Source organism: Apostichopus japonicus, chromosome 15 (genome assembly GCF_037975245.1).
Source record: "Apostichopus japonicus isolate 1M-3 chromosome 15, ASM3797524v1, whole genome shotgun sequence".
In the NCBI taxonomy this organism is placed as follows: domain Eukaryota; kingdom Metazoa; phylum Echinodermata; class Holothuroidea; order Aspidochirotida; family Stichopodidae; genus Apostichopus; species Apostichopus japonicus.
Genome location: NC_092575.1, coordinates 15,866,060 through 15,888,852, shown reverse-complemented (window position 1 = coordinate 15,888,852; position 22,793 = coordinate 15,866,060). Strand labels below are relative to the sequence as shown.

Genomic DNA, 22,793 nt, shown 5'->3' with positions numbered 1-22,793 from the left:
TATGACAGTAAATGAATCTATAACATCTAACTATTCCAAATGTCAGCATAAATGTGATAATACCAACAGAAATAAAATAGAAGATTTGCAAACAAGCTCACTGATAGATATTGTCCGTTGTCCATTGAGCATCCACATTGGTAGGTAAAGACACATTGGTTACCATCCAGTACCTGACCATCAGGGCACCTACAGGTCTCCTTACAGTGAGAAGTTTGACATTCACCGGGACCATCACGGTCCACACAGGTAGCAGGACAGGCGGGCCCACAGAAGTCATAAACAGTACCGCTGGGACAAGCAATTGCTGTAAAAGGTTTCAAAATATCACATGTTGCGAGAAAAGATGATCGTCATTTATCAATTGATTCTCGGAAGTTGAAACAAAACAAATATGAAGGACTTATATAGCATTTTTAGAATCAAATCTCAAACAATGATATTATGCTTAAAATGATTTGATGAGCCTACAATTGTCTACATTTGATAGATAAATTATGATTGATAATTTTATACAAGTATTAAACTTCCGGTCTGCTGTATTTTTGTTTCTATAATAGGGATTAAACGTTGGTTACTCACGACATTGACTGACATCACTCCTCCAGTCTCCGAGGGTGACTCCTGCCTCTCTACAAGCTTCTGCGTAAGCGGTCAGACTAGCACAGAGGAGGTCATCGTCAGGAAGGGTGTAGCAGAGGTCATAGATACAACCACCGTAGTAAGGAGAGGGGTCAACCACGTCCAAACAGTCTTCAAATGGTCCTGTTGACAGGGAAGTGTCATATCAAAAGCTTTTACAATATAATCCATTCATAAAATTAATTAATTTACTTACTTAATATTGTCAACTTGTATTTTGTGCTTGATGACCAATTTTAAAAATTTTTAAAAATTTTTAAAAATTAGGTGACCAATTTTTAACAAATCCACAGAGTATTACATAAAAGTAAGATGGCAATTGATCAAACAAAGACCTCCTCTCTACTAGACACTTTTCTACCAATTTTATGTTAATGATGAAGTGACTGGCAAAATTTATTCTACATTATTTCATGTTTTGGACACTTTGTCAGTTTAGTATTAATCACATGCAAATTGTAAAAATCGGGAAATGTAAACAATTTTTCCATTTACCGTTATAATTTGAAATAAAATTAATGAACTACATCAATGTGTGATATCGGTAGCTACAGGCATTACAAAAAATTGAGGAAAACCAATAACTTCTTTCTTTTTGGGACAAATAATTAACCAGAAGGTATTGTAAAACCATCTGTCCTCAACCCCCCCCCCCCTCGTTACCCTCAAGAAAAGAAGAGTACTCAAAAAGAAAACTAATATCTGCAATAATATATGCATCCAACAGTGAAAGGTCTAAACTCTTAAATCTAGAAAGGAAATCAGAATAATCTCTGAAGTGATTCCTATGATTGGGAGCGGGGGTAGGGGAACTCAATGAAATATAGTTCAACATACCATATTCATCCACCAGGTAGTAGCAGAGTGCCTCGGATTGTTCGAAGGTCGGTGAGTCTGGGTCGCATGGATCCAGCGGTCCTGGATCAGGGATGCATTCTCTAGTCCCAGTCTGCCAACTATTTCCAAAGTCCGCTGCTGATTGCTGAAATATGTAAAAAAAATTATAGAGAATCATTTTAAAGGTGGAAATATCGACTTTCTTCAAATCACAACATTTGGGTTTCCTAGACTGATGAGAAAAATATTTTAGTTAACTTAACTGCATCTTCCTCTACTGTAAAGGTTGAAAATAGTTGTCTCTTTCAAAGGACCAAAAAGTAACCAAATTCTTTTTTTTTTTTTGAGATGATGTAACTGTACATTTTAGAAAGTATAGGTATTTTCACCCCTCAAATCAAATATTAACACAATGAGAATATATCCCCACTTGATTAGTGGGGATACTTTTACGAGGGAACGACCTATCTTCTGGGCAAATTACTTATCGGGAAAATGCATAAGTAATTTGTCCAGAAAGTAAAGAGTTCCCGATGTAGTTCCATAATTCTCTTGATATACACAGTTGGCTCATTTCAACACATATTCATTTTTTGGGGGGGAAGGAACACATATTTGTGGACAGAATTCTCTACAAAGAGAAAGGCGATGACAGAAATATGTTTTTGTTTTTTACAGCTACAAAGAGCAATGATCGTGTGTTCTCACCTGAATTCCACTACTTGAGTATAACTCGTTGCCCTTGTTATCGTCATAGTTACCACACAAACCACAGGTTCTGTTGAAGTAAGTCCTCGGTAACTGGATTCTTGCATCCCATACAAGATTGTAAGTGACGTAAAGGCCAAAGTCAGTGAGTAAAACCTGAAAAGGATATCACATCAAGAAATTATAAAACAGGTTAGGTGAGGAGAGACTCTGTACTTTATCCTAATACAATAACTAACAACACAAATTAAAGTTTGACATTTCCTTTTGACCAAAAACAGTTTTTACTTGACACGATTAGAAATGAACATGGGAAATAAAAATTCACCAGTAGAATATATTTGAAATGTGATTCATTTTTACAATGGTTACTTAACATGTGATTCATTTTTTACAAGGGTTACTTAAAATGTGATTCATTTAGATGACAGGCACTACCTTTATATTATGTGAAACTAATTATAGTAAACATCATTAACATCATTAATATCGTAAAGGCCATCACTGTTGGCCATAAGCTTTGATATTACAGTAACAGTCTTCCAAATTACTTATCCCCGTACAATGAAGAGTGTATAAGTACATATTTAAACATCCCAGTGTATAGAAAAATATTTTGGGATTGGCAGTAAAATGCTTGTTGATGAGAAAATGAATGACCATCATTTAACTCTCAAAAATATGCACTACAATATTGTCAAGTACAATGAAGTTTGAGATCATCCTTAATGATCTGTCGTTGGTATATAGATTCAAAAAAAAATTACAAAAAGGAAGTTAATACAATTTGTAAAACAATAAAATTAACATGATTCAACATTAAGTCTGCACTGAGTTGACATCTTCAAATTGCCCGATTTAAGACAAATTAACGAATCATCAAAAATTGTTGAGGACTAGTGGAATCAGTAGAATATATTGTTTATGATGTAACTTATATAGTTAACATGATATAACTGTTTATGAGTAGTACCCTTAGCCTTCCATACATCTCTGTGTGAATCAAATTACCACAAAATGTGAGAGTGACACCCATCCATTCTGAGCACTCATAAACTTGGGACAGTTTTATCATGTTTGGAATAAATTGACTTTAGGCTGGCAAAAAATCTCTAAAATTTATCACAATTTCTGTCACCTTTTAAAGATATGAGCTCTTAAAAAAGAAAAGAAAAAAAGGGATGATACGATATCCTGTATAATGGTCACCACTTACCACATCGATCCCACTATAGTAAATGTTGACTATACCATCATAGTACGGGGGTGTCACCGTCACTCCGTTCACCCTAACCTCTCCTCCAGAGAGGAGCTCATACTCCGTTCCGTTGTACTCCAGTCTCAGCTCTCTGAGGTAGGAGACAGAGTCGGAGGGGTTGATCCTGTAGTTGTTGGAGACCAGATGGAAGCTGGGGGTCACGGAGAGATCATTGCAATCCCTCACCAAGGTGTATTCGCAGTCGCCTTGGAAGTCATAGGACACTTCATCGAAGGTAACATAATGGGGATCTCCCCAGATTACACAGGTTGAAGGCGCTGGTTACGAAAGACGTTAAAATAATCATTATATGACAAAGTCATGGGGGAAGAGTGAAATTCAGAAATGGGATGTTATTAAGGACAAAAAATTTGCCTTTACACATCCTCATTTAATTGGCAAGTTAAACACAGATGCAAATGTTCAAAGCTATTTGTCCCTTCAGAAAGACTTTGTTCCTTCTCTTTCTTTTGAATCTTTGGTAGAATGACCTGTCATTTTAAAACCTCTACTTAATTTATTCCTTTTCTATGATGCATAAACCCTAATTAGAAATCAATAAATCAATCTTTCTCTGACCTTGCAGGCATTGTCCATGCATCCATTCATACCCTGCTGGACAGTAACATCCACGCATGTCATTCTGCTCTGTGCATGTTTCACTCTCGTGGCAACCGTAGCTGGTACAGGTGAGGGCACCGCTCTGACAGCTACATTGCTGGCTACAATCGTCAACGATGAAGGTTTCACCAGACTAGGATGAGAGACAAGATAATTAATGCATGAGAAAAATTGTAAGTTTGTGTTAAAGTTAAAAGACTTTGAAACCAGACTCGGATGTGAGACAAGAAACCATAAAATGTATTAGATGTGTGTGAGAAAAATTGTATTTGGTGTTAAAGTTAAGACTTAGTCTGCAGGTGGTATCATACTAGGAAAAGATTTAGTAAGACTTAAAAACCTAACATGTACATCTAGTTCATCAAAATCACACCACAAACACTGACGTTAGCCACAAGAATTTGAAATTTTCAGAAAACAAGATGTTGCATTAAATTTTTGGGCAATTGCAATGGTGCAGACTGGACCAATCAGTTTATGTTTCTGTACATGATTAAATGGTTAGTAATTAGGAGCAGCAAAATCGTTTCTGCTACATAGATCTCCTGGTTAGAGTGTTAACTAGTTACATGTGAATATAACATACCATTTGACTGAACCGGAGAGGGGTGTGGAAAATGGGCAAGGGGAGGGGGAGGGGGGTAAAATTAGCTGGTTAGAAATAGGCCTCAACTAGCAACTTGAGGCTAACTGCATGGTGGAGTAAAATCTTGAAACAACACCTTTTGTTTTTACAAAATTAGAAGGTGGCTACGAAGACAATTTCAAAGCGCAAACGTACTAATTGTGACCCAACATCTGCTAACAGAAATGGCCTTTACCTGCACATATTGTCCGTTGGTAAGTCTGCAGCCACAGTTGAGGGCGCCCACACATGTGTCGATGTCAAGAAGCTGACCGATTGGACAGCGACAGGTCTCTACACAGGAGCTAATGTTACATTCGTTGGGAGCATTAGGGTTGGCGCAGGTGGCAGGACAAATTGTGGCGCAGCCATCGTAGATCAGACCATCTGGACAGACATAAGCTGTAGTAGTAGAAGATATGAAAGAACAAAGAAAACAAAAAGGTGAATGTTTTATGAAGGAAATGCTGAAAAATTATTCAAATTAATTTAAAATGTTCAAAAAAAAATTGATTTGAAATATTAAAAAGATAATATCAAAAGTCAAGAGGGCTGACACATGCAGAGAAATAATGCAAAAAAATAAAATAATGGATACTTGTGATTTTTTTTTGTTATGATGGTGCAGTCAGCAGTCTTGCACCCACAATCTGTTAAATTAGAAATCGTCTTGTGGTTGACATTTGCTGCTTTGCTACAACATTGTCATTTCCATCGTTTGCTATCATGCTCATATAAAGCAACCATACCCCTACCATGACATTCTTAATCCCCTGAGGTGATGAGTCAGTAGATTGGTATAAACGTTCCCCAAATTTATGCTGATGTGTAAGGAAGATTGTAAATCTTACGACATATTCCCTCTTCCTCCCTCCAGTCTCCGGGATCTCCTCCCTGAGCCCTACAGACGCTGGCGTACTCAGCAAAGTGCTGACATATGAGGTCATCGTTATCAAGATCTTCACACATGTCCTGTACGCAGGCATCGTAGAATGGATCAGGATTTACAAAGTCATGGCAAGCCTTGAAAGGACCTGAAAGAATTAAAAGCAGAAATGATGAAAAATTGTTGACATTACGTTGCTTTAATAGGTGAACGAGTTCCCACGTACATCGTGCAGTGATACTTTGAATATTATATTATTATATACTGTACTATTTGAATGTATTAGATAATTGTGTAGAGCATCAACAGAGGGAGACAGTGGGGGAAAGGGGAGAGGGTTAGGGGAAAAGGGAGAGGATGGGGGAAAGGGAATGGAGATGGGAGAATGCATTAAGCTACCAACTTTTCCTGGGTATGTAAACCAATCTTTCACTCTCATTACTGTCTTTGATGGCTGGTTGGAAAAGAGCAACCATGTAAACTTACTGCCAATGTTACAGTCTTAAAAGAAATATATATCTTATTTTAAAATGAACCTACCATTCTTGTAGCTGATGTCTTTACAGAGTTTTTCTGCTTCCTTTTCATCGTCACATTCATCACCGGTGCCAGGGTCAGGTTCACAGTCCTTGCCACCACCCACCGTCCAGCTGTTACCAAAGTCAGCTACGATAGTAGTCTTAGGAGAAAGAAGGATATGTGCAAATATTTAGACAATCAATTTTTTTAAATTTACTAAACAAACTAACCAAAAATGCTGTATTATAAAATCTTACACCTGCTTAAACACCTTACAAACAAAAGCATTTTAAGGGCTGTACAAAATAAAATTCACACATGTCGTACTTAAGACTAGTCTAGAGAAAAGAAGAATAAGACTATTCAAAATTAAAATGCATTTTTTTGTTTGTTTAGAAAACAAGCTGCAAACAGCCTCCTGAAAATATTTACAGTTATACCTTTCAATAACATCAATAAATATCAACCCTTACCATGCTTCCATCAGGAAGGGTGTACTCATTGTCTGCTGAGCCGTCAAAGTCTCCACAGAGACCACAGAGTTTGTTCCTGTAGCTGGTGGGTACGCCGACGTGTGTGTCGTGGTGTTTGTCAAAGTTGATGTACAGACCAAACCAAGTCGTCAAAACCTGTAGTAGCATAAAAATCCACAGATTAATCCTTGGTTACTTAAATAAATTCATTGAAGAAACATTTTTTTACTCCTCAGTTAACATTAGTGCTGGAAATAATGATGCATACCCTTCACAAACAGCTGTTGAATTGAGTCCCCGCTGAATTTGATGTAAAACCCCTAAGATTTAACGCAACACACAACCACTAGAATGCCCTGTTGCTTTCCAGTAAAGAACATATAGGATTTTACAATGAGAACCAGTGTTACTTTTTTTTGGCACCCTTGTCAGTTCTCATGAACTTTTGTCATTTTTTTTCACCATTTCTCTTCTTTGTTTTCGTTCTATGCATAAATTATAGTGACATATTTTTTTCTCTGAGATGACCAAACTTATTATTTTCTCTATAAATTTGTAGGTAATTGCCAGTTTCACTTTGAGCCCTTCATGAACATTTTTTTTCACTGTTTTTATTTTACAGTCCTATGCATAATTGCAGTTTTACATTTTTTTCTCTGAGATACTCCAACTCCTTTTTTCTCCATAAATTTGTAGGTAATTAGTATATGAATTATTTCCCAAAACAAACTTCATCAAAATCATTCTTTCACTAATATTGAGCGTCCTTATTTATGCAGAGGGCTCCTGCTCACCTACATACACATCCTACCAAATCCATCTGACCGATCATCAAATGACTCACCAATCTGGAGTGAAGTTTCTCTATATGCACTCCCTCTGGTCCGTCGTAGGGTAGTTTAACGCTGTGTCCGTCGATGTAGACCTTCTTAGAATCCTTCAGTTTGTATTCTTTGTCGTCGTAGTAAAATAACAATTCCTTCAGCTCTGTGCTGTGTTTGCCATGTTTCTCTTTCTTGTGTTTGGCCACCAGATGGAATGTTTCATTCAGACAATCTCTCACTAAGGTGTAATCACATCCTCCTTGGAAGTCATAATTATGACCATCAAAGGTCTGGTAGTGAGGGTCACCCCAGATGTAACAGATACCAGGGGCTGCACACACAAAAAAAGTGAGGCAAATTTAAACACAAACTTTGATTAACTTTAAAACTAAAAAAGTTGAACACATTGCAAAAGAAATGTGTGCAAAGACTGAGAAAAGTCTACTAACATTATGACACAGTGGTACTATTGTGTAAATAATAAAACTAAGAAACTCATTAACCCTTTTTTTAATTTGATGAGCAGATCATATTTAACCACGTCACCTCAACAACTTTTCATAATGCATACAAGAAGAAGGGTAACAGTTGGACATAACTCCACCACTTATCATTAATTAACTTTAATGTTTTATCTTCAATTCAATTCAATTCAATTCTTTATTTCCAGTATAAATTTGAATCTCAAAATCAAAGTTTATTCATGATTAAAAGTAAAAACTTAGCTTAGTTCTTCATTTTATTATCCTCGTAAACTTCATATAAAAACTGTGATACATTGCTTTTCCAATTACTCTCTACATACATTTACCTTAATATTTTATGGATTAATCTTTACATATATTATAACAGTCTTACTTACTTCCTGTGCCACTTTTCTAACCCTTACCATTGACTAAACTAAACTAATTAAAGTAAACGAATAACCATTGTTTTAACTGATGAATACTCACCTTCAGTACAAGTCTGTCCGTCTCCTGTGTATCCATCATTACAGTAGCAATCTCTTACTCCGTTCTTGATTTCACAGGTAGCATCAGGGTCGCATGAGGATGCGAGACAGTTTGCATTACCATTGTTGCATGTACAGTGACGACTACAGTCTGGGTACGTGTACTCTTCGCCGGGCTGTGAATATGAAAGTTTTGCATTTCAGTTCATAACTATGGCAGGCCAAACAAGCCGAGGTATATCAGGATTACAAAGAAACATATAATTTTCTCAGAGAATGGATACAAATGTGTACTAATGCTAAATCATATCTAAAATATAAACTGCCCACAAAAAAAACCCCAAAAAGAGGAATAAAAGGGAAAAAATTGTCTGTCATTTGGTGTTACTTACTTGAACCAGTAAGTGGTAAACATGAAGTTTTAACACGTAACTAAGTAACATGACTTGAAGTTTAACACATAACTAAGTAATATGGATTGAAGTTTAACACGTAACTAAATAACATGAATTGAAGTTTAACACATAACTAAAGTAATATGAATTGAAGTTTAACATGTAACTATGTAACATGAAGTGAATTAGTTTAACACAATAAATGGTGCTTCAACATGATAAACCAGAGTCACTGTGTAAAATTGAGACTTACAGAAAGATATCGTCCATTGTCCAAGAGACAGCCACATTGGTAGGTAAAGACACATTGGTTACCATCCAGTACCTGACCATCAGGGCACCTACAGGTCTCCTTACAATTACTGATGGGGCAGTCACTGGGACCATCACGGTCCACACAGGTAGCAGGGCAGGCAGGTCCACAAGAATCATAAACGGTACCGCTGGGACAATTGTGAGCTATGGACATATAAGAGAAGAAGTTTACTACAAGTAACTTTAAACCATTCCTATGCTTCAACTAGTTACCATCGGTAATGCTTTTAAACCTTTAACAGATCCAATCATTTGGTAGGAAACAAAGTGAAAAGTCTGTTAGATAGTTAAGAAACATTGCATAGAATTTTTACCATATGAGAAAATATTTATATCTAGATCAGACAAGCAAAATTTCTCTACTAATCTCAGTCTTCAGACAAAAGCCAATATCAAAGCAAAGAAAAAGTTATATCTATTGAATAATTGTCAGTTTTTGGTACCGTTTTATGGTCAAGTCTTCTCGAAACATTGACTACATAGTTAGCAAAGCAACAAAGCAAAGAACCGAATTTACAATTCAGAGAGAAATGTCACTTCCATCAACAATGACAAAATCAAGATTACTAAACATATTTTTAACAAAATCCTGCAAGTAGTTAGAAGCCAGGCAAAACAATGGGTAAAATTGTGTTAGATTTGGATTTACAAATTGAAACACTGAACAGTTTAACCTACATCACAATAAGGGTGCTGTATCTCTTCAATATTTTTGCTAATCTTAATCAAGAATATGTTCAATTACTTTTAATTTTAGTATTTTTTATCTTTTATCTCCAAATGAACCTTAATTTCAGTTATTTGATTTCCTATACAGTACATAACCATAATACATGTGAATCATAAAATTAAACAACAGCAAACAACAAAACAGACAAAGACATCAAAAATAGTTGCAAATTAACTGCTGCATAAAATGTTTGCTTTTCCTGCACTTTATCTACCAGTCTACTCTCCAGAAAGAAATAATAAGAAAAATAGTGACAAAGTTATCATTTGACCCTGCATGATTCTGCATGTACAGCCTGACTGGGAAATGAATGTGACAGTCTGATGAAATACTCACGACATTGAGAAACGACATCTCTCCAATCCTCAGGAATTCCACCAGCATCTCTGCATTCTTGAGCATAAGAGGTAAGACTGTCACAGATGAGGCTATCATCAGGAAGGGTCTCACAGAGATCATAAAGGCACGCTTCATAGAATGGGGTGGGATCAACCAGATCAAGGCAGTTCTCAAATGGTCCTGAAAGAGAAGGCACAAATATGAGAAAGAAAATCGTGATTATAAAATTCTTGAAGGAACAAAGTAGAAAGGTTCAGTTGGCCTAGCGGACTGACAAACCTCATCACCAAAGAGAGAAATAAAAAATAAATAATGAAAGTACATGTTTGATGCTCATTACCATAAGGGTCTTGAAGATAATCACAGAGGTCCTGAGCTTCACTGTAAGTTGGTGAAGCTGGGTCACAGGGGTCGAGTGGGCCTGGATCTGGGATACATTCACGACTTCCAGTCCTCCAGCTGTTTCCAAAATCTTCACCAGAGGAGGCCTGGATCGAAATAAAACAGACAGCTGATAATAAAATCGGTGATCATGTTCTGTTGTAAATGTTAAATGTCGATGTAAGAACTGAATTGATAGATTGGGACAAAGTACTAGGGCATTATCAAAAGTCTTTTAAAATCCACAGGTTTGGAACATTTTAGCAAATTAAATGATTATGTTATGAGTATTGAAAACTCTGTTTTTTAATTCCAAACTTAAAACTTAAATACTACAAATGGGCAAGAGGAGGAACTTGTTACTTAATTGTTCATTGGTGAAGATTTGTTGTTGTGCGTTGCCATCTATATGCACAGTGTTAATGTCATGTCCACTGGGGTAATGGGTGGACTTCACTTTATAAAGCCACTGTTTCTTTCTTTAAATTTTCTAAAAACAGTATTCCTTCCTCTGTCTTTTCAAAATGATAACACTAAAGTCAATAAATAATCTACCCCCCCCCTCTCTCTGATGTCATGCTGAAGAAAATACTGAAACATATCAATCACAGCCATGATGTTAGGTCATGAAACATAAAGATTGTTTGGATTGCTCAAAGCTTTAAGGATGGCCCAAACATTTCAGACATCACCCTTATGTCACTGCCAACCGGAGCATGAGTAGTTGCTCTTTGTTTCAAAAAAGCAGATTACCAGATCAGCTTGCAACACTTGTTTCTAAAATTTACAAATTAAAATTCTCAAAAAGTGAAGTACAAAATATGTATTTTTTACCAATCTTCCATCTTCAAAGATGAATTCATTACTTTGGTCCCCATCATAGTTGCCACAGAGTCCACATGTCCTGTTTCTGAAGCTGTTCGCCAACTCAATCCTGACATCGATTTGGTTGTTGTAAATAACGACCATGAAGTCGGTGGAGAGGATCTACAGAATAGAGGTAGTGGAGACATTAAACATGCTGAAAATAATCTTGAAATAATTCTTTGCTTTATTAATTTGATTTGATTTTAATTTGATTTTATTTATTTGATTTTCCACAGATAATCAATATATACATGTGGAGGGTAGTCCTCTAAAAAGCCAATACAGGCTTAACAAGGTAAAGGACTCCCAAAAAGGAAAAAAAAATGATGATCTAATCACTGATGATCTGATCTGATGATCTAATCATTTATCTAATCATTGATGATCTAATCATTCTGTAAACTTCAACTGTTTGTGGCACTGGTAAATGGCAGAATTTCACACTGTCCCTCAACGAAATTTGCAATTACAATTATTACAGAATTCTGAAAAATTATATTTAATGAAACAGTTAAAGGGAACGCTTAACAATTTATAGCAAAATTGGTCAGTTTTTGGACTGATGCAAATGGCGGCATCCATCAATGGTAAGTGATGGTGCCAAATGAACTACAGATGCATAAGTTTACAAAATGATGCCCCAACCAGATTGTATAAATAACCTTTCTTACTATTACATCTTAATTTTTCTTTAAATTCTTATTTTTTAAGTTCTTTCAGGCATATCTGTACATTTGTTTGGAGATAAGGACGGACCATAGACTAAAGTGGTAACTGACAAAATAAAGAATTTAACTCACCACATCATTTCCGCTCCAGAATATGGCGACCACGCCATCGTAGAATGGAAGGGTTACACTCTCCCCGTCTATTCTTATATCTCCGTTATTTATCAGCTCGTAGTCGGTACCGTTGTACTCTAGACGGAGCTCTTTCAGGTAAGAGACGGAGTCCGATGGGTGGTTCCGTTCGTTGTTGGAGATGAGGTGGAACGTGGACGATTCCTCTCGGCAATCTCTGACGAGGGTGTACTCGCAGTCTCCTTGGAAGTTGTAACTGACATCGTCAAAGGTGACGTAATGGGGATCTCCCCATACGATGCATGCACCTGGAGCTGTTTGAGGTACAAAGAAAAATGTAACATTTTGAAATATTTATATTTTTCACAATTAATCACCTGGACCTCATAACAGTGGAGGATATTAAGATCAGCCTGGGGTAAATGAGTAGTGTATTTACAAGCTCATTGGTTGTCGGTTGCTCATTGAATGTCAGTAGCCTGCTTGTCAGGTAACATCGATCTAACACAAAGTCACAATCTGAGCACAAAGTGTGTTTTTGCTTTACTTAATACTAATAATAACTAGTCTTATACAGTGCAGAATCCAACAGAAGTTGTTCAATGTGTTTTACAAAGAAGCTGCTAGTCTTTATCTCAAGACTGCCTCTTTAACTCTTTCTAAAATCCAAATTCCACTTGTGTCCTATGATGGATTATTTAAATTAAGTATAGTTTTCATATAAATTTCTGGGCTGAAGTTATTTTTGCCATCACATGAGTTCAGGCTATCTGCCATCTTAATACACTATGCATAGGCACAAATCTTTTAATACTGTGGTTGTATACAACCCCTATAGTGGCATGACTAGTAACATGAGTGTGGATATGGTAAATAATGAACCAGGGTAATTACATGAATAATTTCAAAGAAAAACAAACACACAGTGGTTGAAAGTAATCTGGTTTTCAATAACTCCTACAGTGCAACTATTTATATATACATTCTCTCCATGTACACCATGGTTTCTCTAACTTTATCCTCCCACGAATCCCCTGTGGATGTCAGAGTTTTCCATGAACCCCCAACTTTTCGAGACACGATCTGAGTCATTATTATACTTTAATACGCATAACAGTGCTTCGTAAGAGATCAAGTATCACATGCACGGTACGGTACTACTATTGCAACGCGTATAGAATGCTTAAAGAGTTTGTCGATAGGTACGACTTTTGTACATTACTAAATTATATGATATCAGATTTTAGTTCAACAAAGAGTACTCTAGTTTTGACTTTCAGCAACGTCTCACGAACCCCCTGGGATGGACTCACGCACCCCCTGGGTGTTCATGCACCCCAGTTAGGGAACCCTTGATCTACACATTTCTATGATTAAGGTGGATGAGTTTACCTTGTTGACAGGATCCGTCAATGAGTTCGAGTCCATCCATGCAGTAGCAACCTCTCTCATCGTTCCTCGTCGTACATATTTCGTTGTCTCCGCAGGAAATGGTGGAGCATGACAGCTGGCCGTTCATACAGTCACATAACTCTGTGCAACCATCATTGATGTAGGTATCACCAGACTGCAACAGAAAATGTCAAAAGTCAAATTTTCTTGTAAGATGCTTAGGTCACTTTCTTTTCACAACTTATATTTAACAATTATTTATTAATAAATTAATTATTCTGTACATGTACTTTGCTGTTGTGGAATACCAATATAAATGAATTGCTAAGAGACCAGTCAGACTAAAAATACAAAACGTATCAAAATATCACCACCGCTCAGACTGGACATCACCATTGGTCGTGTATGGTTCGACAGACCGGTGTTGGATCACACTTCTGGTTAGGATTTAGTCTACGATTTACGTACTAATACATCACATTGTTATTTGGAGTTGAGTATTGCAGTTTTGAAATAATTTCACACTGATATCGACACAGCACAGTATTAAGATCTACTTAATTATTAAAGGAGTGTCTACTTTCATGTAGTTTAACCACGGACACTCTCCACAATTATTACAAACTTTAAATAAGTCATTAGCTAATAGAGTTATTTAGCCATAGACTACAAGAATAATTTATGACGTTGCCTTGGCTTAGAATATTCAAAGCGCTGTCACTAAAATTCACACTGCAAAATAATTATACCCCCTCCCAATCAGAACAAGACATGCACCACAAACCCCCCTGCCCCCCCCCACCCCCCGCTGTTGGCTTGTTACCATTTCAGAGTACTTATTCCGCTATAAATGTAGCTATTAATATTTCCAAGTTTCCTGTCAATTATACTAATCATTTACGGCAGTCAGCTTACATTATAAAACTTAAATACTGAAACAAAGAAAAAAAACAATAGGTGTGTATAACTTACAGAGAGATATTCTCCATTGTTGAGCACACAGCCACACTCTGTGGATCCGACACACCTGTCGTTGTCCAGGATTAATCCATCCGGACATCTACAGGTTTCGATACAACCCTCATGGTAGCTGGGAGGATTACGGTTGGCACATGTAGCAGGGTATTCAAATGAGCAGCTGTCATAAATAAGGCCAGGTGGGCAAGTGAAAGCTGAAAACAAAATAGTTTTCAAGTTACCTTCTGGTATGTTTGGTTGTTTCCTTTCGGATAATTTTACCTATTTAACCAATCGAGTATTACTCACAGTGAGATTGCAATTGATAAAAGAAATACAAAATACCAATAAATACAAAATACAAATAAAAAATATATAACAAGACAATATACAAAAGAAAAGAGACAAGAAACAGAATACAAATATTTATAAATAGAAAATTAATTGCAACTAAAAACAAAAAGTAAATTTAAATACGAATATAAAATACAAAACATAAAAACACACAAATACAAAATAAAAAACAAATTTGCAGCTAAAACTGGAATACACAAAATAAATACAAATAAAAAAATACATACCCCCCTTGATTCTTTCACCAAATGAACGTTAGTAGGTAATCAATAATCTATCTTATTCTAAAATCTTATTGCCAACATTCTTTTCCATATCAAGACAAAATAACATGCAAAGTAGAAATGGATAATTCATGCCCCCACCCCCCCCATCCATTACTCTTTACTACAGTATGATACATGAACTAATGAAATTGCACTTTTTCGAATTTTCATAGCATAATGTACCAATCAAATACAGAAATTGAGCAAAAACAGAATCTCTCTGGTAAGAAATTATTAGTCGTAAGTTTTTGAAATTCAATTCAGATTATATTAACGAATATCTAATAAAGGTAAAGAAACTTACGACAAATTCCCTCTTCCTCCCTCCAGTCTCCGGGATCTCCTCCCTGAGCCCGACAAACGCTGGCGTACTCAGCAAAGTGTTGACATATGAGGTCATCGTTATCAAGATCTTCACACATGTCCTGTACACAGGCATCGTAGAATGGATCAGGATTTACAAAGTCATGGCAAGCCTTGAAGGGACCTGAAAGAATGAAAGACAAACATTGAAAAACATAAACTAGACAAAACATTATAATTTCAAAATTTAGAGCAAATTTCATAGAAAGTAGCCTTTGTAATGAGTTTCCTATGCATGGGCAGAAATGTTCAAGAAGTATAAAGCTGCTATTTAGCATCCAGACACATTAAGCTCTGAAATAAACCGATAATGACATGACCACTTTAGTCAGTCTATCAAAGTTGTGATGTCATAGTAGCTCACATAGTAGTCATGCTGTGACATTTCCTCTAAAAACTCTAAACATTTTACCCCATCAGAGGATAGAAATGGTTGAGTATATCGGCTACAAAGTATAGAGCACATTCAAAACCTGGCTGCACATTTACAGTGATTCTTAATGTTAAGGATTATATTTGCCTCTGATATCACTGGGATGTGATTGATAACAGCATCCTAGAAAGGTTTCATTATAACTTTTCAAGTTGTTGTCTGAGAATAATGCTTTGAAGGTATATGTTTCAAAGCAAATGCAATTGAGTACACCATGTAATTGACTAACAGAATTGTTCATTACAAACAGACGGAATGACTTAATAGCAAAGGACTGCTCACCATTCTTGTAGCTGATGTCTTTACAGAGTTTCTCAGCATCCTTTTCATCGTGTTTGTCACATTCATCACCAGTGCCAGGGTCAGGTTCACAGTCCTTGCCACCACCCACCGTCCAGCTATTACCAAAGTCAGCTACGATCGTCGTCTGAAGAAAAAGATAAAGGGATATAAATATATAGCAAATTTTAAGCGATTAGGTCTAAGGAAACTCAGTCTGTTAACAACAAGGGAGTATCAACATTGGTAGTCACAGAGAGGATAATCAGAACAAATGTGACTTCAATTGCTCTATTTTTAGATTATTTTTCTGTTACACATCATAATTAGTTATGCCCCACAAATGTTTCTAAAATATTTTTCCAGTAAGCAAGAGAAACTGTTTCCCTTACCATGCTTCCATCAGGAAGGGTGTACTCGTTGTCTGCTGAGCCATCAAAGTCTCCACAGAGACCACAGAGTTTGTTCCTATAGCTGGTGGGTACGCCAACGTGCGTATCGTGGTGTTTGTCAAAGTTGATGTACAGACCGAAAGAGGTGGACAGAATCTATGGGATGAGATTTATCCAGATATTTAATCTTTGTCACTTCTGAAGGCTTCCATAAATATGACTATAATGGAATGCTTACAATTTCAAGTATAGAGGGGGAAAAGAAGGAATCTTAAAAATAATTCATTCAAATGCAATAGCCATCACTGTTTACATAAAGAGAAATGTATTGGATTTCTTGGTTTACGAGTTGATTGATCCGTTGCTCAAAGTACTTCACAAGGTTGAATTATTTTAATCATAAGGAAGAAAATGATCTAGAAAATTACAAATTTTGAGAAAGCAAAGAAATCGTCTAAACTTGGATCAAACTATAGTGAAATATGACTTAAAGTACTTTTGCCCAACAAACTATGCCATCTAGTGTTAGTAGATGGCAATTCCCTTTTGCTCTTATTTTTTAGTACTCTTAGTACTTTGCAGTAACCACGGATCACGACCGTTTCATTTGACACAACCTGGAAAGCTCACAAAAGTATTTTCCAACGCATATGATGGTGCTGCGACTTCTTCATTAATTATTATGTCAAGCTCAACAAATCCTTTCATATGTAATAAACCCCTCCTTGTTCATACCTTCCCCTACCCTCCCCCACCCCCTTCCCTCCACCATCCCCTCCCCTACCCTTATGGCCCAATATAAAACAACTCACCAGTCTGGACTGTTGTTTGTCTATATAAACTCCTTCAGGTCCGTCGTAGGGTAGCTTAACGCTGTGTCCGTCGATGTAGACCTTCTTAGAATCCTTCAGTTTGTATTCTTTGTCGTCGTAGTAAAATAACAATTCCTTCATCTCTGTGCTGTGTTTGCCATGTTTCTCTTTCTTGTGTTTGGCCACCAGATGGAATGTTTCATCCTGACAATCTCTCACTAAGGTGTAATCACATCCTCCTTGGAAGTCATAATTATGACCATCAAAGGTCTGGTAGTGAGGGTCACCCCAGATGTAACAGATACCAGAGGCTGAAAGAAAAATAGAAAATTTTCATGGCATACTTATATAGTCCTAAGTATTTCCTTCGCCCTTTGCTTGAACCAAAAAGAAAACAGCTACAATTTTTCCATTTGTGAGGCTGCAGTTTCCATCATTTTCTTGATCCACTGTTACAAAAACTGAATAAGGAAACTAACAAGAGCAAATAAATAAAGTAATGCTATCAAAAATCCAGACAACCTTTTTGCCCGAAAACTTTCTACAAGATAAACTTAGCGAATAAGAACTGCAGACTTCATACACTTTTACCGAAACAGATTTACACATGGCTACCTAGTATACTCCTAAAATCTGAACAACTGAAAGTTATTTGATATGAAGCAGGGAGTTATTTTTTTATACACTCCCTGCATCTCAACATATCAAGAGTTCTCAATACATGTGACAGATACTATAGTATCTCACCACATCAAAATGACTGGTGGTGTTTATAAGGTGTTCCAACCACATTGACAATAGAATCTATTCAAGTGAACAGGCTAGCACATATATATATATATGTTCAATCAAGTATTCCTCTTCTTGGGTATGAGAGTCAGTATCATCAAGGGTGTATAGTGTAACTGAACATAGCTACCATATGTCAGTATTGCATATTCAACATGCTAAAAGTTGTATTATTGTAATTGTAATTATATGTTTAAATGTAATACTAATCTCTGAGAGGTTATCACCATCCAAATTATTTCCAAACATTGAACAAGGGCTAGATTAATAGGGGAAAACAAACTTGTTGTAGAGGGAAGCTACTCTAGGCATATCTGTGAAATGTTTGTTGAAGTTTAAACATTATTTGACTACTCATAGAATTCATAGCATACTTTGTGGCAACTTATTGTTGGACTTTAAAAATGATTGAAATTAATGAGAAACAGCAGGTGACAAATGTAAAGAGATATATAGCATCGCTATCATGACACTTAATTGCAAATATGGATACACATTGAAGGCAGGTTCCATCACACTAACAAAGCATTTTTCTTTTAGTCTAGTTGTTGGTATTTGGTGATAGCAACCAAAGAAGATGAGTAGAGAAGCAGGGGTGGAGGGGTGTGGGGGCATGGGGGTGTGGTGGGTTGGATAAAATTCACACCTTCAGTACAAGTCTGTCCATCTCCTGCGTAACCATCGTTGCAGTAGCAGTCCTGCACACCATTCTTGATTCCACAGTCAGCATTGACATCACAGGATAGGTCGGAGCAAGCAAGGTTACCATTGTTGCATGTACAACGTCTACTACAGTCAGGGTAGGTGTACTGCTCTCCAGGCTGTTGATGTCAAGTACAAAACGTATCATCGAGAATTGGGATGGACTTATGAATGATACCATTATGTTTCATAACTATTGAAACACTTGTACAATGAAAGGACAAAAAGTGATTCTTTGAAATGCTGTTACATTATTTATCCAAGATAAAAAAACTGACCATTTTCCAGATAAATAAATTTGAGTTCTGACAGTAATAATTTGGTTTTCTTAAAAACATTATTTTAATTGATTTATGCATCACCAAAAGTCCATTTCCTAGATTTTTTCCCCCTTTTTGAAGAATCTTGTTGCATTTCAGTCACTATATTACTACTCCATATTCTTTAGTTCTTAAATTGTAAAAATATGTGATCACAATTTGTTTTTCTCTTTTTGTGTACAAGTAATGTTGACAAAAAGAAAATACGAAAAAGACATTTACAAATTTTCTCAGTGAGAAATTTTCAAAGATAGATTTAAACAATTTGAAGAAATGATGAACTCAGTTATGACAACAAATGTACAGTAAAGAGGGATTCTCTCTTACAGATAGGTATTGTCCGTTGTCCATTGAGCATCCACATTGGTAGGTAAAGACACATTGGTTACCATCCAATACCTGACCATCAGGGCACCTACAGGTCTCCTTACAGTGGCCGATGGGACATTCACTGGGACCGTCACGGTCCACACAGGTAGCAGGGCAGGCAGGTCCACAGGAATCATAAACAGTACCGCTGGGACAAGTGATTGCTGTAAAAGTTTCAAAATATCACATATTGCGAGGAAAGATGATCGTCATAAGTCATATACTGTGCCACTTGGACATGGGATTGCTGCCAAGAACTTTCAAATAATAAACCAGTTTTTCCTTTGAATATTTACGAGTTTATAAGTTTTACTTTCTGTTGTATTTCATGTTTGTGTCACATACAGGTTCAAATTGTTCTTGTTAACACTGTAAATTGTTTTTGTGAATCTGACAATCAACAGATGTTTGAAATACAAAATACTGAATATTTAAATGATATTCTAATGGCAGGCAATGCACTGCTAATGTTAAAGATAAAAATATTCCAAGATGGAGAAAGTTTTCAGCGACTTTGCTAAGCAGTAAGCTTCAGTCACCAGAAGATCAGTTTACTGTTAAGGAGGATCATAACAATTTACTCCAATGTTCTACTTACGACATTCTGCAACATCATCCCTCCAAATCCCCAGATCGACCCCGGCCTCTCTGCAGACCTGTACGTAAGCCATCAGGCTGTCACAAAGCTGGTCCTCTTCAGGAAGTGTGGCACAGAGGTCGTAGAGACAAGCATCGTAGTAAGTAGCAGGATCAACAAAGTCATGGCAGAGTGCAAATGGACCTGAAATGAATAAAACAATATATTTACATCTATGAAAGAAACCTGCTCATCTCATGAACAAGAGTGTGTAGGTACAGATATAAAAGGGAGAGATTCTAGTAGCAGAATCTTCTTCATAGGCGATCTTTAAAAACAAACAGCCTACAAATTTAAACTAGACAGATGGACGGACAACAGAAAGGGAACCACAGAACAAAGAATAGAGGAAAACCTAGACAGCACAAAAGGCAGGGAGATGAATATTTGTACCTGAATTTGTAACAATCTATAGATTTTATGTGCACTTCTGTCCGTTTCATCATTACCATCACTACATGCAGCTTTAATTTCGTTTTAGTGGTATTCTATACATAGCAATGAATTACGGGCAACAGTGATAAATTTCATAAACTGGTTTCACTGGAATACTTAAAAAATTGCCAAGATCCCAAAAAATACATATTCCAATAAATTTACCGTATTCATCGATGAGATAATAGCAGAGGTTCTCAGCCAGAGTGAAAGTTGGTGAGTCCAAGTCGCAAGGATCAATCGGTCCAGGGTCTTCAACGCACTCCCTTGTTCCTGTCTCCCAATTGTTGCCAAAGTCTTCTCCTGAAGAAGCCTGAAAATGGTTGACATCATTAATTTACTTCACGGTAACATTTTTGGTGAACACATTTTTTTTGTATGCATGTTTTCTTAATGTCCTCTATGAACATGAAATGCAATTCCCACAATGTGCTGTGGGGTCCATGCCTCATCACTCAAAGAAATTTACACTGCTTTGAACCTAGGTGACCTAAAACTTGTTTCTTTTTTACCAAAGAGAATATGCCATCCTTCTCTCACCTTAAGTTTCTCAAGTAAACTTTAGGGGTTAGTCTTATCATCAATGAGACCAATTCTAACTTTATACTGTGAGGCATCCCCTCCATATAGCTCAAAGAAATTAACAGTGTTTTGCACCTAGCTAGGTTACCTTAAAAGTTTTTTTTTTTTTTTTTGTCAAAGAGGGCTGGTACCAACCCTCTCTGATATTAATTTCTCAAATGAAGTTCAGGACTACAGTTATTGTCACAATATGAGAGAGTTCTCAAATAGGACAAATAGAGTATTAAATAACTCTTAGCCAAGTTTTTATGGGGTGATGATAATAGCAGTTACAACAGAGGAGAAAACCAGTAAACTGTACTGGGAATATTGATATTGGAAGTAAAATGAAACTTTGTGGTTCGATGTGAATGAATATAAAATAATTCTTTGGACACCTTTCATCACTTTATCTGAATAAAATAGTAAGTACCAATTGTAACATAATATCACTTTCAAAGTGCGCAATATCCTGATAATGTTTCATTAGTTATCAACTGAAGGTAATAAGTTCAAATCTTGGTTTAATTTAATTAATTAATTAAATAATTAATTAATTTGGGTTTTCTTTAATTACCACTACACCATCGGGTAGGATGAACTCATTATTTCTGTCCTCATCAAAGTTGCCGCATAGACCACAGGTTTTGTTTCTGTATTCAGTGGGCAGCTCGATTCTAACATCGTAAGCGAGGTTGTACACCACCAAGAGTCCAAAGTCAGTTTCCATGACCTAGTTTTAAAATGTGAATATTTGAAATAATCATGTATGATACGGTTGAAAAATTCACTGAGGATTAGAAATGCTGATTAATGGTAACAAGAAAAATTCCACAAAAACAGGATGGAAAGAGCAAACTTGATCAAACAGTTCATAGGATCAAAATATCAGTATACCACAGACAGTCAACTTGATATAAAAACATCATGAAAATATTTCACCGTCTGCTATCATTCCCCTCAATGTCTAACATATTGTGTACCATCAGAACCTTCAGCAAAAACATTTTCTTGAAAACTCTTGCAGCAATTTTCAGCACCAAGCAAACATTTGAAGATGATACAGATAAATGTGAGAGGTTAACAAATGACTACTGAACTTACCACATCTGCACCACTGTAGAATATGAACACCTTCAGGTCAAAGTAAGGGGGTGTTACCGTTACCCCATTAATCCGTACTTCACCACCAGACATCAGTTCGTAGTTGGTACCATTGTACTCCAACCGGACCTCTCTGAGGTACGAGACAGAGTCAGATGGGTTGTATTTGAAGTTGTCGGAGATGAGATGGAACTCAGGGGTAGTGCCAGGTGCACAGTCCCTGACAAGGGTGTACTCACAGTCTCCTTGGAAGTTGTAACTGACATCGTCAAAGGTGACATAATGGGGATCTCCCCATATGATGCATATGCCTGGAGCTGTGTGAAGTATCAAGAAAAATGTGATATTTATGATATTTGTGTTTTATTAATAGGTTAACCTCATAGAGTTAAGCTTGTCCTAAACCTTTGAATGATCCTGTGTTTGAAATCCTTACTGTAATTAACTATTCGCAGT

At 36.5% G+C, this 22,793-nt stretch overlaps 1 protein-coding gene across 8 annotated transcripts in view; it reads right to left on the bottom strand.

Annotated features, from left to right (window-relative positions):
* The window catches only part of LOC139981643 (uncharacterized), a 177,859-nt gene that overhangs the window by 107,897 nt on the left and 47,169 nt on the right, over nucleotides 1-22,793 (bottom strand). For 5 of the 8 annotated variants that reach the window (XM_071994185.1, XM_071994189.1, XM_071994188.1 and 2 more), the window contains exons 55-83: nucleotides 22,338-22,654; nucleotides 21,811-21,966; nucleotides 20,838-20,985; nucleotides 20,199-20,381; nucleotides 19,559-19,764; nucleotides 18,856-19,030; nucleotides 17,421-17,731; nucleotides 16,609-16,764; nucleotides 16,220-16,364; nucleotides 15,446-15,628; nucleotides 14,537-14,736; nucleotides 13,565-13,739; nucleotides 12,173-12,486; nucleotides 11,340-11,492; nucleotides 10,465-10,612; nucleotides 10,122-10,304; nucleotides 8,994-9,199; nucleotides 8,347-8,521; nucleotides 7,414-7,724; nucleotides 6,570-6,725; nucleotides 6,118-6,256; nucleotides 5,543-5,725; nucleotides 4,888-5,093; nucleotides 4,025-4,199; nucleotides 3,404-3,723; nucleotides 2,188-2,343; nucleotides 1,480-1,624; nucleotides 583-765; nucleotides 102-307 (exon numbers count right to left, since the gene is read on the bottom strand). In XM_071994185.1, coding sequence (XP_071850286.1) covers nucleotides 102-307; nucleotides 583-765; nucleotides 1,480-1,624; nucleotides 2,188-2,343; nucleotides 3,404-3,723; nucleotides 4,025-4,199; nucleotides 4,888-5,093; nucleotides 5,543-5,725; nucleotides 6,118-6,256; nucleotides 6,570-6,725; nucleotides 7,414-7,724; nucleotides 8,347-8,521; nucleotides 8,994-9,199; nucleotides 10,122-10,304; nucleotides 10,465-10,612; nucleotides 11,340-11,492; nucleotides 12,173-12,486; nucleotides 13,565-13,739; nucleotides 14,537-14,736; nucleotides 15,446-15,628; nucleotides 16,220-16,364; nucleotides 16,609-16,764; nucleotides 17,421-17,731; nucleotides 18,856-19,030; nucleotides 19,559-19,764; nucleotides 20,199-20,381; nucleotides 20,838-20,985; nucleotides 21,811-21,966; nucleotides 22,338-22,654 — 5,714 coding nt within the window. The remainder of the gene's footprint in view (nucleotides 1-101; nucleotides 308-582; nucleotides 766-1,479; nucleotides 1,625-2,187; nucleotides 2,344-3,403; nucleotides 3,724-4,024; nucleotides 4,200-4,887; nucleotides 5,094-5,542; nucleotides 5,726-6,117; nucleotides 6,257-6,569; nucleotides 6,726-7,413; nucleotides 7,725-8,346; nucleotides 8,522-8,993; nucleotides 9,200-10,121; nucleotides 10,305-10,464; nucleotides 10,613-11,339; nucleotides 11,493-12,172; nucleotides 12,487-13,564; nucleotides 13,740-14,536; nucleotides 14,737-15,445; nucleotides 15,629-16,219; nucleotides 16,365-16,608; nucleotides 16,765-17,420; nucleotides 17,732-18,855; nucleotides 19,031-19,558; nucleotides 19,765-20,198; nucleotides 20,382-20,837; nucleotides 20,986-21,810; nucleotides 21,967-22,337; nucleotides 22,655-22,793) is intronic. The other 3 variants (XM_071994192.1, XM_071994190.1, XM_071994193.1) reach the window with 3 other exon arrangements.